Below are 14,797 nucleotides of genomic sequence, written 5' to 3' on the forward strand. Positions count from 1 at the left end.
TACAAATATTCAAATGAGAATTATTAAACTAATAACGTCATCGGTAGGCTCAGTTTAAAGCGCCAATGACACCGTCATACTATAGTCGTACTCATAGTCCCATTTCTCAATACCCTCACCTGTCATTACAATTATGGCAGAATTGAAGTATTAATAGCAACTACATATATTCAATTATACAAACAATTTAGAGCTGCCTTTGAATCACAATTGCGGTTTCATTAGCTCAGATGTCTATTTACAGAATTCATTAAATTGCAAACCCAGAGGACATTTGATTGAAAGCTATATCACAAAAGATGTATTCATGGCCATAGATTGTATTTTTCCCCTTAATTAATTCTCATCACACGGGACGAGAGAAAAAATTCAAGCGATTCATTTATTGCTAGAAAACCATGGTGTGTGTTTTTGTAACCGAAGGGTACATTTTATAGTGTTGTTGTAAAAATATAAGACCACTGATAATTTGGGCATTTTTTTCGTTCATTACGTCAATGAGACGTACGTAGTAAAATGTGAACCGATTGTTGTTGTTTTGTTTTGTTTTTTTGTTTTTTTTGTTTTTTGTTTTTTTTGGGGGGGTCAGCTAGGGATAGTATGACACCGCGCGTCTAAGGACATTAGTTGTATAAAAAATTCACTTATCTAAGATGCTGTATTAATTCAATAGATGAAGAAGGGAGAGTCTCTACAGGGAACGGGGAAACACGAAGTTTGAAACAAAACAAACATTCTTTGCCCAAAGGGTATAGAAATCCACAGACAATGTCCTATGGATTAAGTAATATGCAATTACTATGTCACGTGTGTGTAAGCATATATGCAGTTAAGCTTATTAAACTAATCGAATATGTTTAAAAGTCGACTATAAGCTTTCAAATATCTTCTTAATAATAAGTAGGCTATTACATATTAGTACCTCTCATGAAATCATGACACGTGATGAGTCTGACGTTGACATTTTTAGATCTGGTTAGGTGACACCGTCCGATTCATGTTATTGTTCACCTGGTTCTCAGTGTTCATTACAACCATGCAGATCTCAATGAGAAACAGCGCATTCTACACTTTCAGATAGCTAAATATTAATATCTTGCTACATTTTGTCAAATTAAAATAAACCAATCAAACGTAGACGCAGACACTGGCGCCAATGTTTTGATGTCTATAGTTGATGTCTGCATATTGTGGCGCATCAATTCATTTCATTTAGATTAAATTTCGCAACAAAATGCATTTATTTAATCTTCCTGTCTTAATGTGTAGCATGTACAGATTCTTATTGATTTCTCCATGGTTGTATCAAACAGAGCCAGTGACCACTAACATGAAACGGGCTGTAAATGACACATAAAAGCATATATTGAGTGACCCAGATAACGCGTTACGTAAATGTATTCAGCACCAAAGTCTCGTATGTCGCCGATTGATTTGCTCCCATTTCCGTCTTTATTTTCCAAATGTTTCCTTGTTCGACCGACAAGCTTTTGCAACTCTTGCATCGTTTACGAAGGTTTGTCTCAGTGACTCTTTCTGAGTTGGTTTTGTTTCATCGGAAGTGGCCCAAGGTATTACATTGACAGTGACGCACAGATGAGCTATGCAGGCATGCACTGATAGACTATTATGTTGTCATATTTTATTACACAATGTACACGCTAAAGAGAGGGATATACAACATAACGATCAAGCTGTGCTATGTTCCGCGTAGCCTAAAGTGTATCGATTTTGCTCCAGGTCAGAACTGGACCTTTCGCTAATATACGTACATCAAATAACGTGCATCAAAACACTTAATTGTACAGTAATGTAGAGTGCACATTTAAAGTAATCTTTACAGAGGTCGCTGTCTTTTCTTTTCAAAGTGAATTTCCGTTATTTTATGAGACAGTCCTTCAAAATGCAAAGATATTCCATACCAGTTTAAATATCATTATATTGACTTGAATGTGAAGTAATACAATCCTTTCTTTCTACAAAAGAAAGCATACAAAAGTTTGACATTCACAGCTCGGCCCATATGATTGATTTGCCGACCAGCTGTATATAATTGATTGTGATTTCAATAGAAAGATTTGAAATGTAAACATTATTTATTTGAATACATTTCAACACAGAACGTGATCACACAGTTGTTGTTTTTTCTACTCCAGTTGTTAATGCTTATTTCAGTCATTATTCGATCCATTTCACATCTTTAAAATGTAACCATAATTTTGTATACTACAATTTGACAGTTTTTTGTAATCGCTGCTCTACAATAAATTTAAAAAAAAAGAACAACACCAATGTAATTAAACCATATTTCAAATAGTTGACAGCTGAAATATGTTATCATAATGAATGATTTCAGAGTATGGTGTTAAATTAATGACATATTAGTAGTGTATCACGCTGTTGAAGTCAGAGTAATCATTGCTAGTTTGAAGGGTTCTGACTAAGTTAGTAGGATATGCTTATGGATTCACTGTATGACAGACCTCTACACTTCCTTGTAAACACATACATACATACATACATACATACATACATACATACATACATACATACATCTATTTATCTATACATACATACATACATACATACATACATACATACATACATACACACACACACATACATACATACATACATACATACATACATCTATTTATCTACCTACCTACCTACCTACCTACCTACACACACACACACATACACACACACACATACATACATACATACATACATACATACATACACATACACACACAGACAAACAAATAGACAGACAGACAGACACACATCCAGCCAGCCTGCAAGCCACGCACACGCGCGCGCACACATACACATACATTGTCCCTCATTGAATAGTAGTAGCCTATATATTATACTAATTAGGGGTAGCTAGTTGGTTCCTATTGTACATAGGACACCCGCGTGTAAATGGGACGAATTGTTTTTCTCATTAATTTCTATTCATTTAATTTACCAACATGCTTCTTTGGATTTGTAATTAAAGTGCACTGAATTCAACCTGCAAAAAAACAATGATAAATATATATGGAACTGTAAATTAATGACCGCCTCAGTTTACTAAAGCTATAATTCTAAAGAAACACTTGGCCAGAAACACTTTACTGTTTAATACATACATACATACATACATACATACATACATACATACATACATACATACATACGCACACACACATACACACACACACACATACATACATACATACATACATACATACATACATACATACATACACACACACATGCATGCATACATACATACATACATACATACATACATACATACATACATACATACATACATACATACATACATACGCGCACACACACATACACACACACATACATACATACATACATACATACATACATACATACATACATACATACATACATACATACATACACACACACACACACATACATACATACATACATACATACATACATACATACATACATACATACATACATACATACATACATACATACATACATACATACATACACACACACGCACGCATGCATACATACATACATACATACATACATACATACATACATACATACATACATACATACATACATACACACATACATATCATACACTTATGTCGGTTACTCTTTTTCTGATTATCAGCTCAAACATTGACGGGTGGGTTTGTAAGGCTTCATAACATTCCACTAAAGGTTATTAAAGCTGCATAGTATTCTTGATAATAGGAGGTTGATTTATGGAATGGTGTGTTTTTTGTACCATACGCTGTGAGGTCAAATGGCGTCAATTAGATATTAATGTTCAAACGTCATTGTTACTTTCCATATAAGGTATTGTCGCTTAGAAACGAACTCCAAAACAGCGCTGTGCTCTTGTGAACGGCTAGTGACGGAATTGCGTGTGTCATAGATGGAGTCGAATTCATTCCTTCAAAGATAATTTCGGATGGAAACAGGTCCGTAAATCACGAGGAAAAAAGCATGGAAAGGAAAAGTACTCTATTGATGTCGGTTGGACTGTTGTATGCTATGTTGAAAGGTAAGCGGTGTCTTTTCCTCGGCTCCGAGCCCCATACGAGAATTGTGTAACGATACAAACTTTTCAAGCCACGTTTAGAAAAGCGCACTCTTTGTTCCCTTCGATGCCTACACACGCCATTTTCAATGTGGGAGCTTTTATGTCATAAAACCAACACACGGTTCACGTTCTGAGCATAAAGCAAAATGCCATTAACTATTGCATAGGATTAATTTTGATGTTATAACACAGAAAATCCTTGCAAAAGATAATAATATATTTGAATAATTTAATATCTTATCGATGTTTCTTTTAGTCCTACGTCAAGCATTCATTATCGACTTACGTTTAGTGAATTATTAAAACATTACACCCCAAATGACAGACGTGTATGCAACAAATACCATGCCCAATTTACGAATACACTTTTCATTTATCTTAATATGTCAAATTGTCCAAATTATGTGCATTTGTATCTTGTAACATTGTGGTATGTATAGTGTAAACGCGTGCTTCAGATGTGTGGAGAGATAGACAGCATTTCAGGTATCAGAGAAACGTATTGCACCCGAGTTCTTGTATTGTATGTATAGTGTAAACGCGTGCTTCAGATGTGTGGAGAGATAGACAGCATTTCAGGTATCAGAGAAACGTATTGCACCCGAGTTCTTGTATTGTGCTAAAAATATTATGCATTTTCGAAAACGCGACCCTACCAAGGTTTACCGTCCTGATATACTAGTATGCATTTATAACTCGTTTCGTTCAAACACTCGCAAGGTGATTACGATATATACCGTACGACTGAGGAAGAAGTTTGTAAAATCAAGTAGCAAGTGGGCATAGTTATATGACCATTTCCACATTTTACTAAGAAGTGACTCATAATTTGGTGCCATATTAAAAGCGACGAGGGAGGGTTCAACTTAAAAGTATATAAAAAATATTGCAATGTACGTACTACATGTGTGAATGAATATAATTTAAATACCTGCATCTTTATCAGTTCGTTCGTCAATTCATCCATAACTAAATAATTATTAACGCACTTAATGTTAAAATTCAATAAATTTTAATTACTTTAAAAAAAAAAAATATTTGGCACATATATTTCTTTATCTTATGTTACCTTTATAATTTTGCACGTGAATTTTGAAAGCCATTTCACAGCAAGTTCTAAAAGGCAATGACCGTTACAATATTTGATTTTTTTAAAACACTCGTCCGAGCTGCTTTTTCATTCGAAGGTTTTAAAAGCAGTTTGAAAACTTACCTTTTAGGTACTTTTATCACTAGACATTTTTATACCTTTATGCATGTGTACCTTTTTACTAGTATTTTCCTAACATCGGGACATTTTAACAGTTTTTCAATTAGTGTTGTTTGTTGTCTTTTATGGGTTTTTTGTTTGTTTTTCCTGTCACTGAGTTGTACAGCGTATTGTGATTATTTTCAATGTAATACACTTTAGGCCTAAATAAAAAACATTGTGTGGTTCCGATTTTGCTCAAATTTAGAATGTGTAGGGTAGGTAGATTTTTTATTTTATTTTATTATATTTAGTGTGAGTGTCTAGTTCAGGGTTTCCATTGTTTCCCAATGGTCTCTGTGTTATTTATTTCTTCCTATCAGATGTACAGCCATTACAGATTGGAAGAATAGTTTTATATTGTCTTTTTAAGTTGATGTCAGTTTCTGCATCCACTATTTCTCGTTAGACTTCACAATTTTTACGATTTTATAAATTTTTTTCTTGAATACGTAAAAAAAAAAACCTTTAGGGTCGGCAGTGAGAAGCTAGGTGTGGTCGGGTAACCGGAACCAAACAGTCAATTATTTTTTTAGGCCTTATAAGAAATAAATACCAAGATTAACCTTCGAAACCATACGGAAGACATCTCCATCATTCGTATAAATGCAATTTACTTAACACATTTTGATTGACACTTTTGCTTTTTGGTTCTACTTTACACCATTAAGCTTTGCCTTCAACATCCGACATCAACTATTATGTTTCATAGGGCGACCACGACAGTGTTTTTCTAACAGAGAGACAATTCATTTCAGCATTTCATCTGATAATGCACATATGGTCATAATTCATTTTCATACTTAGGGCAATGACAGTCATATGGCTTTTATTTTGGAAGCTTTTTTCTTTTCTTTCCTTAAAATCTCATTTTATTTATTAATTTAATATGATTGTGATTCATTCGTTTTATTTGTTCTCGACCCTGGGATTAACTTTCGAATCTATACAGGTGTCAGTACTGATACAAACAGTTTCGTCATTTTTATAAGTGAATACAGCTTAAAGACAGGTCCGTGTAACAGGAGAAGACAGGGTTTACATCATCATAACAATTTTATATAATGTTCATTTTTAATGTAGCGCTTTCCAACACTGTGCTCGAAGCGCTTTACAAATATTACCACTGACACAGAGCTATAGTATACGTAGCGCAACGGCTCTTCATTCTTCCTCAGCTCACTGGGGAGAATACAATCCATTGTAGCCTCTGTAAGCGCATAGGATTAAAGCATTCTTATTGCAACATCTATCCTACCAGGTCCACAATTATATAGCTGACTGAGTGGGACACAGTCGCAGTTTAAAAGTTGCCCACAACGACTTTAGCAATTTTTAGGAACAAACAGGAGCGGCGAGACTGGAATCCACAACCTGCAGATTCCAAGTTGGCCACTCTAACCATTCGACCATCATGAGTCCTTATTGCCTAGCTCGTAGCTATACATGTACAGTTGATATTTTCAGCATTACAGGCAGTTTGCGTTGTCTTTCCTTCAGTTCACGATTTCACTTTTCTTTCGCGCCGTTTGATGTCATATTCATAACTTTGACAACAATTGTCACAATGAATTTAATAGGAACGTTAAATATCACCTGTAAGAATATATGAGATGACATTTCCGCTCCTCCCCTAAACTTAGCGTAGTTGACAGGAAACTCACATTCAGGCTTTAATATTCAATAATCACGTACTTCATGCCATCCCGGCTACTGTGTTATTACTTTATCATGTTATGTTATGTTACTATGGTAACTGACGTTATTATTATTTTAGTTGGCCATTAATATGGCTTTGATTATTTTGAAAATAAAAGTGATTTCTGCAAGGTTAGTGGAATGTTTATAATGGAGTAGTTTATTTTAACAAGATAATTAAAACCTGATTCATGGGGAGGGGGGAGGGATGATTATCATGTTTGACGTCAGAACCTGAAATTTTTTTTAATTTTAGGCGATTATCGTTCATCATCCATTGTGATCTCATCCAAATGATCCAAAAATGTATAAACCTAACATCAATCACGGAAATATCATCCATATAAATCAACCGAAAATGTATGTATGTCTGTCTGTCTGTCTGTCTGTCTGTCTGTCTGTCTGTCTGTCTGTCTGTCTGTCTGTCTGTCTGTCTGTCTGTCTGTCTGTCTGTCTGTCTGTCTGTCTGTCAGTCCGTCTATCTATCTATCTATCTATCTATCTATCTATCTTTCTATCTATCTATCTATCTATCTATCTATCTATCTATCTATCTATCTATCTATCTATCTATCTATCTATCTATCTATCTATCTATCTATCTATCTATCTATCTATCTATCTATCTATCTATCTATCTATCTATCTATCTATCTATCTATCTATCTATCTATCTATCTATCTATCTATCTATCTATCTAAGCAAGCAATTTAAGCTTATTTAAACGCGTGTTCCTTCCCCTGAACCTAAGACAAAGAATGAACGTGTCGAGTGCCTGATATAAGACGGGAAAGATCAAACTACAATCTATTTGTCTAAAAAAAAATCAGTTTTTGCTTTCGTTTTCAATAAAAGGATAGACTATTGAAATTTAATTCAACAACATTAACAATATATTGTGTAATCAACGTCTCCAGACATTAATATTTGTGTGACATACAATCATGTAATATTCCATTGTCCCAAAGCTAATATCTTCTCTTGAGACCAACGTTAGACAGATAAGATGTATTGTCTGATACACACGTTAGTTACCTCCAGGGTATCTTCTTCAACTGATGCAGTTGCCATGGTAATATGCTATAGTGATGTTGTAGTTGGTCCATAAATGTCACGATGATTATTCGTACACAGGGGAAATTTTCACTTAAGTCTTAGTTGAAAATGAATTGGTATGAGAAATGGAAATATAGCAGGGTAATCCGACTCGTAATGGACAAGGACATTATTATCGTCAATACAATACAGCACGTTTAATGCTAGTGTTCACTGACTCTGTTCGATACAACCACGCAGAAACCAATGAGAAACTACAGGCCTACACTTTAAAATGATAAGATCATGATTTCTTGCTACATTTTGTGTAAATGAAATAAACAAGTTAAACATATTGCAACTAGACCCAGACACGCGGGCGCCAATGTTTGGATGTCTGACTTTGATGTCTGAGTGGTGGCATGTTAATTCATTTCATTTAGACAAAATGTTGCCAGAACCAACATTCATTCAATCTTGCTATCTCTAAGTGCAGCATACTCAGTTTCCTATTGGTTTATGCATGATGAGCCAGTGAACACTAACATGAAACTGGCAGTATGTAAAGAGTTCTTTTTACGTCAACACATTAGACATGTTATTAGAATACATCGTCATAGTCATACTATTCAAATCTAATAAAAGACAGTCCCATTAAAGTGTCAATTACATGCAGATCATGATTACACATCCAACGTTCTTCTAGGCCGTCTACCGACAGAACTCTCCCGGTTTCCCTCACCCAATACGTTTAAATCTAACGAAACATAGGGTACCCTTCTTCTGTGTTTGTACCGACCGAACGATAACAAAAGCAAGCAAGCAAACAAACAAACAAACGGACAAACACACCACAATTCACGGTTGAGGAAAGGTTAAAATTAATCGGGAATACATTTTGGCGATATGTAAACATTTTATTTAACATTGTGGTGTGTATATAGTTTCGGATTTCAAGGAGGGTATATCACAGACAAGTTTTCCCTGTTTGTGACTTTTAATAAGTAAATTGTGAAACGGTAAAGCAAAATCTAGAGTACGATTTGGGGATATACTTTGAACGGGAATCGATCACACATCACCAAGTACTAGTATATAATATATCTTCTTTATTACCCACTTATTAAATTTTACATAATACATGTTTTGAGGTAGGTAAAAGGAGACCAGAAAAATAGCTACTTGCTAATCAAGTCTGTCTCCTTGGACACTGTAAATAAAATTTATAAATAAATACATGACAAAGTGTAAAGAGGGCAGTGAAAAAATACTAAATATCTATGAAAATATATATATTGTACATCTACATGAGTTGCAGTATATTCACATCAGGTGAAGAAAATCTTTTAGTGAGTTACGAAAAACATTCCTTGATGATTTGGACCTAACATCAAGAGGTAAGTTGTTCCAGTGTATAGCTCATGTGTATGACATGGCAAATTTACCTATTTCAGTGTTTATCCTTGGGGTTGAAATATTGCCCTTAATATTGTGACGTGTATTATAATATTAGTACATGAGCCTTGCTTAGCAGCACAGCTATAGTTTAATATGGTCGCTATGTTGGATAAGAATTATAATAGCTCCAGTCATCATGGTTACTGCATCAACAAAACATAGCGGAAATGTATACTTATTCTATCACAGACAATTGTCTTTGATACTATACACTTTTTCTAAAGTAAATGGCAGTTGTTTTTTCTGTGTTATTATAATTATACTCTGAGTAAAGGATATATTTCAATAAATCCACCATAGACTAAGGCGAATTCATCAAATCCAACACATCTCAATGTTGTTGATATAATATTCGTGTCATTATTCCCATGGTTAATTTTTTTCTATAAAAGTTTCTTAGTAAATTTCTAAAGTAAATGGCGGTTGTAAACGTTTTACACGTTATAATTATACCCGAGGAAATGATACATTCCAAGTCCACCATAGACTAAGGCAAATTCATCAAATGTAACACATCTCAATGTTGTTAATATAATATTGATGTCATTATTCCCATGGTTAAGTGTTACTACTGAAATTGCTTTAATAAATTGGTTATATGCCCCCTGAGTATATTAGTAATCTCTTTGATTCTTAGTTCTTTTGAAAAAAAGTAGCATGAATGTGTAATGCATAGTAACGATGACAACAATAAAAATGTCATATTTGTTTATCACATCAAAGTTCCGAATATTGACAGCTTTCAAGGGAACGCATCATGGGTGTTGATCTTCATACCTCGGTGTAGTTGACTAGGACAAGGAGAGGTAATCTCATATAACCTACAGCGGTAATGGGATCGGTGTGGCAATTCACTGGTGACACACAACACAACATCGTGTTCCACCGATGAAACACACCACATCAACCTTGTTTACGCTGTAATTATTAGTATATCCCACTATTTCACATCCACTCTCCAAACAGCAGACAAGGAGAGTGTCCAAACTAAGTAATTTGGCACGTGGCTTTTACGCGACGAAACTAAATAAAGTCCTCCGAGTAAGTTCCTTATTCTAGACAACAACCAAATACTGGCTACAACGTCCGATATTGGCTATACCTAATCGTTTCCAGTTTGCAAAGTTGTTAGCATCGGGATTGATGATGACAATGGTGACGACGACGACGACGATGATGATGATGATGATGATGATGATGATGATGGTGGTGGTGGTGATGGTTGTGGTAATGGTGTCGTTGTTGTTGTCGCCGTCGTGGTGGTGGTGGTGGTTGTTGTTGTTGTTGTTGTTGTTGTTGTTGTTGTTGTTTGGGATCTACTCTGCAATTTCTTGGATATTGGTTGGCAGATCAGCACCATCGTTCCGAAGTTTCAACTGAGTAAGTGATTAGATATAATGCCACGAAATCAATGTTAGTTTTACGTCATAATGATGATTCCACAGACTAATACAAATACCAGCCGTAGGTGAGTATTTGTAGTCCATGGAATTAAATTGAGCTGTAAGTCAATTGTCAACCCCTCCATTTCGACACAAGGAAGTTAAAATTTCATTTCCTTAACATGGATACAATGTTTTATATTTTTTCTTTCAAATACCATAAGTGAACCTGTGTTCCTCCAAAACTGTACTAATGGTAGATGTATATATATATATATATATATATATATATATATATATATATATATATATATATATATATATATATATATATATATATATATATATATATATATATATATATATATATATATGTATATATAAATATATATATATGTGTGTGTGTGTGTGTGTGTGTGTGTGTGTGTGTGTGTGTGTGCGCGCGCGCAGGAGTGATATAAATATATACCATATTTTCACGGGGTAGATGGGTGACACTGATGGTCCAGGAACACTCTCCTCTTTTGATGGGAGTGACTCTGGTGAGAGCACATATCTTTTTTCTATGGTTAAAGCACATTCCCTCTTTGATGAGAGCAACTCTTTCGTTTTGGATGGGAGCAACTCTTTCCTTGGAGTACGTCTTCTCTTTGATGGGAGCGTCTCTTTGGTGGGAGCCCGTTTCTTTTTTATTTGGAACGCCACTGTTTGATTGGAACCTCTCATTTCGATAGAGCTGGTCTCTTTGTCCCTATCGGCTACCGTAGAAACGACCTTGACTAACTTGGTGTGACGAACTGGATGCACGTCCCTTCTGCAAGGTCATGAAGTAACTGGGGCTCCAATGACCCAATGGTGATTGTTAGGGGCCCGCAGTCCTAATGGTGCGTGGGCAATTCAGTGTTTACTCAGTTTCTCTTCTTTAATCTACTGTAAATTTGTAAGCCATTTCTAACTTGAATGTGGTTTCAGAGAAATTTCTTAAGTTACACACACACACACACACACACACACACACACACACACACACACACATACACACACACATACACACACACACACACACACACACACACACACACACACATACATACTTGTCTGGTACTATGTGATCTGGAGTAGCAAACCTTTGTGAATTGATATGTCTTGTGGTCAGGCCCATCTTTAATATTTCATGAAACTGCTGTGACAGTTATGAGCCAGCAATCAAATTTACTTGCAAATTGGCATATATCATCATTGGGCTGAGTTCCAAAGGTTTGCAAGAAGTGACTTGCATTGAGCAGCTTACTCGTGTGTCCACAATATTCACTTTACGGCAACCAATGGTAGCCATATTGGATTGTACAGTAAAACTGCAACGATCGATCTTCTTCTAAAGAACACGTCAACTAATTGATACTTGAGGAGTAGGATAAGACATCATACGGTACAAGACAAGACAAGCAAACACAAGACAAGACAAGACAAGACAAGACAAGACAAGACAAGACAAGACAAATATGTGAACATGTATAACTCATTCTTTGACATTGAGTTCTGTAACAAAGTCATTTCTTATCAAATGCAAGGCATAAGCTGTCATCCTCAACTTATTGAGTTTTTGTAAATGCACCACGACAATTGAATTAATTTATGAAATACCTAAATTTTTCATTGAAGAAACCACGATGTTAATTTAATCTAAAAATGTCTCGTAAAGATTTTTTTTTAAAATGCAAAATTGATTTGACGCCTCAAGCAAATACTTACCTTCCCGCTTAATACATTTTAACAAATGTATGTTTTATGGAAGCGTTACTGAGTTACGTTATAAAAAAATACACTGTGCAAAGTATAAACTTATACATGTAAAAAATAATGTGTTGTGATTGATTGCTAGCCATGGTTTTCATGCATTCGCCTCGTATAGATCCATACTACCTGGATCTATGTGGATCGTTGGTAAGAATAAAACTGTATGTATATATAAGCAAATTTTGCTTTTTATTTTAACATATAATTCCGAGGATCAATACAGCCATTTAATGTGTATAGATACTCTTGTTGCAGTTCTACTGATTTCTTTCGTAATGTGCAGTGTTCTTTTTCTAAGTTTCGATAACATCCGACGTAGGGTATCAACAAATTGAATAATGTCATGTTTTTATATTGCATTCTTTGAATTTGTTTCACGAGAAAAGAAAACAGAAAGGGAAATTATACTGCATCGCCGTAAACAAAGTATCAATATCAATGCAACAGAGACATGATGTTAACTGTGGTTGGTACAATAAAAATAATGCATTTGGAGATTAATGGCGAAAATAGTCAGATTTCCCCGTGTCCATTGTTTCCGCTGTAGACTTTCACTATCCTGCATCTGTGTCGATTTTAGTCATAACTAGGATTTGGAAGGTGTATATGTAATAACCCTGACAGGAGGAAACAGTGATATGACCAATGGGTCATATTAGTGATGGTTTGTGGTCGTTTAGGGCGAAAGCATTTGTTTTTTCTTTTCTCTTATTATTTTAGTTATTTTTTCGTTCTCTTTTTAGTTTGTTGATTATTTGTTAGTTGGCTGACTGACAGGTTATTTGAGTGGTTGTTTTAGGTTGATGGTCAGCTTTAAATTTATGTTATTTCATGTACTAGTAATTGATATAGATTTGTTTTGGTTTAGTTTGATATACGATAACAAGGGCATTGCTGCTACAGATGATGACAATGGCAATGACGGTAACGACGATTGTTTTGATGGTAGTGTTGTTAGAGCTGATGGTGGTTGGATCATGGTGGTGGTGGTGATGGTGGTGGTGGTGGTGGTGGTGGTGATGGCAGTGGTGGTGGTGGTGGCGGCGGCGGCGTTGGTGGTGGTTGTTCTGGGGGTGGTGAGGGTAGTGATGGCGGTGGTTGTGGTGACGATGATGGAGATGGTGGTTATGGTGCAGTTAACGTTAGTAATGGTGGGGTGACATCATCAACGGTATATCATTATTATGTTGCTGAACATCGAATCATAAGTGTTAACGACATGACTGTCGCAATTATCCATAATGATCCATTACTAAATGCGACTTAATTTATATAAGGACTATCTATAAATTAACCCAAATAGATCAGTAGATCCGAAAAAAAGCATTATCACTTTGAACTGCGAACATTTATGTAAATCTTAAATAGGGATTTATCAATTGTCCGTATATGTGATTACACCATAAATTACATTTGGCAAAAGGAGTTTTATGTGATGTTATAAATCAAACTATCATTGTTCGATTTAATGCCATCCAAACAAATATAAAATAAATCTGAGATGATATGAGAGAATGCTATATAATTATCTAAAGGGATTGTCGCACGCTTCGAGGCAGCAAATGCTGATGACATGCTGTTGTTACATGTATCCTGTTTATCGTCCATTTTTAATTTATGCACATACTATTATTACATCTATCCTGTTTATCGTCCATTTTTAATTTATGCACATACTGTTGTAACATCTATCTTGTTTATCGTCCATTTTTAATTTATGCACATACTATTATTACATCTATCCTGTTTATCGTCCATTTTTAATTTATGCACATACTGTTGTAACATCTATCCTGTTTATCGTCTATTTTTTAATTTATGCATATACTGTTGTTACATCTATCTTGTTTACTGTCCATTTTTTAATTTATGCATATACTGTTGTTACATCTATCCTGTTTATCGTCCATTTTTTAATTTATGCATATACTGTTGTTACATCTATCTTGTTTATCGTCCATTTTTTAATTTATGCATATATTGTTGTTACAGCTATCCTGTTTATCGTCCATTTTTAAATTTACTGTCGTTGCATCTACCTTGTTTGTTGTCCAGTGTTAATCTATGATTACTTAACTTGT

The 14,797-nt window shown here is 34.9% G+C and overlaps 1 protein-coding gene across 1 annotated transcript in view; it reads left to right on the top strand.

Moving 5' to 3' along the window:
• Positions 1 to 3,933: 3,933 nt before the first annotated feature.
• LOC144446756 (neuronal acetylcholine receptor subunit beta-4-like) overlaps positions 3,934 to 14,797 on the top strand; it is a 20,669-nt gene continuing 9,805 nt past the window's right edge. Inside the window, exon 1 of the mRNA XM_078136584.1 lies at positions 3,934 to 4,057. Coding sequence (XP_077992710.1) covers positions 4,000 to 4,057 — 58 coding nt within the window. The 5' untranslated portion in view covers positions 3,934 to 3,999. The remainder of the gene's footprint in view (positions 4,058 to 14,797) is intronic.

The sequence above is a fragment of the Glandiceps talaboti genome, chromosome 15, assembly GCF_964340395.1.
Source record: "Glandiceps talaboti chromosome 15, keGlaTala1.1, whole genome shotgun sequence".
NCBI lineage: Eukaryota > Metazoa > Hemichordata > Enteropneusta > Spengelidae > Glandiceps > Glandiceps talaboti.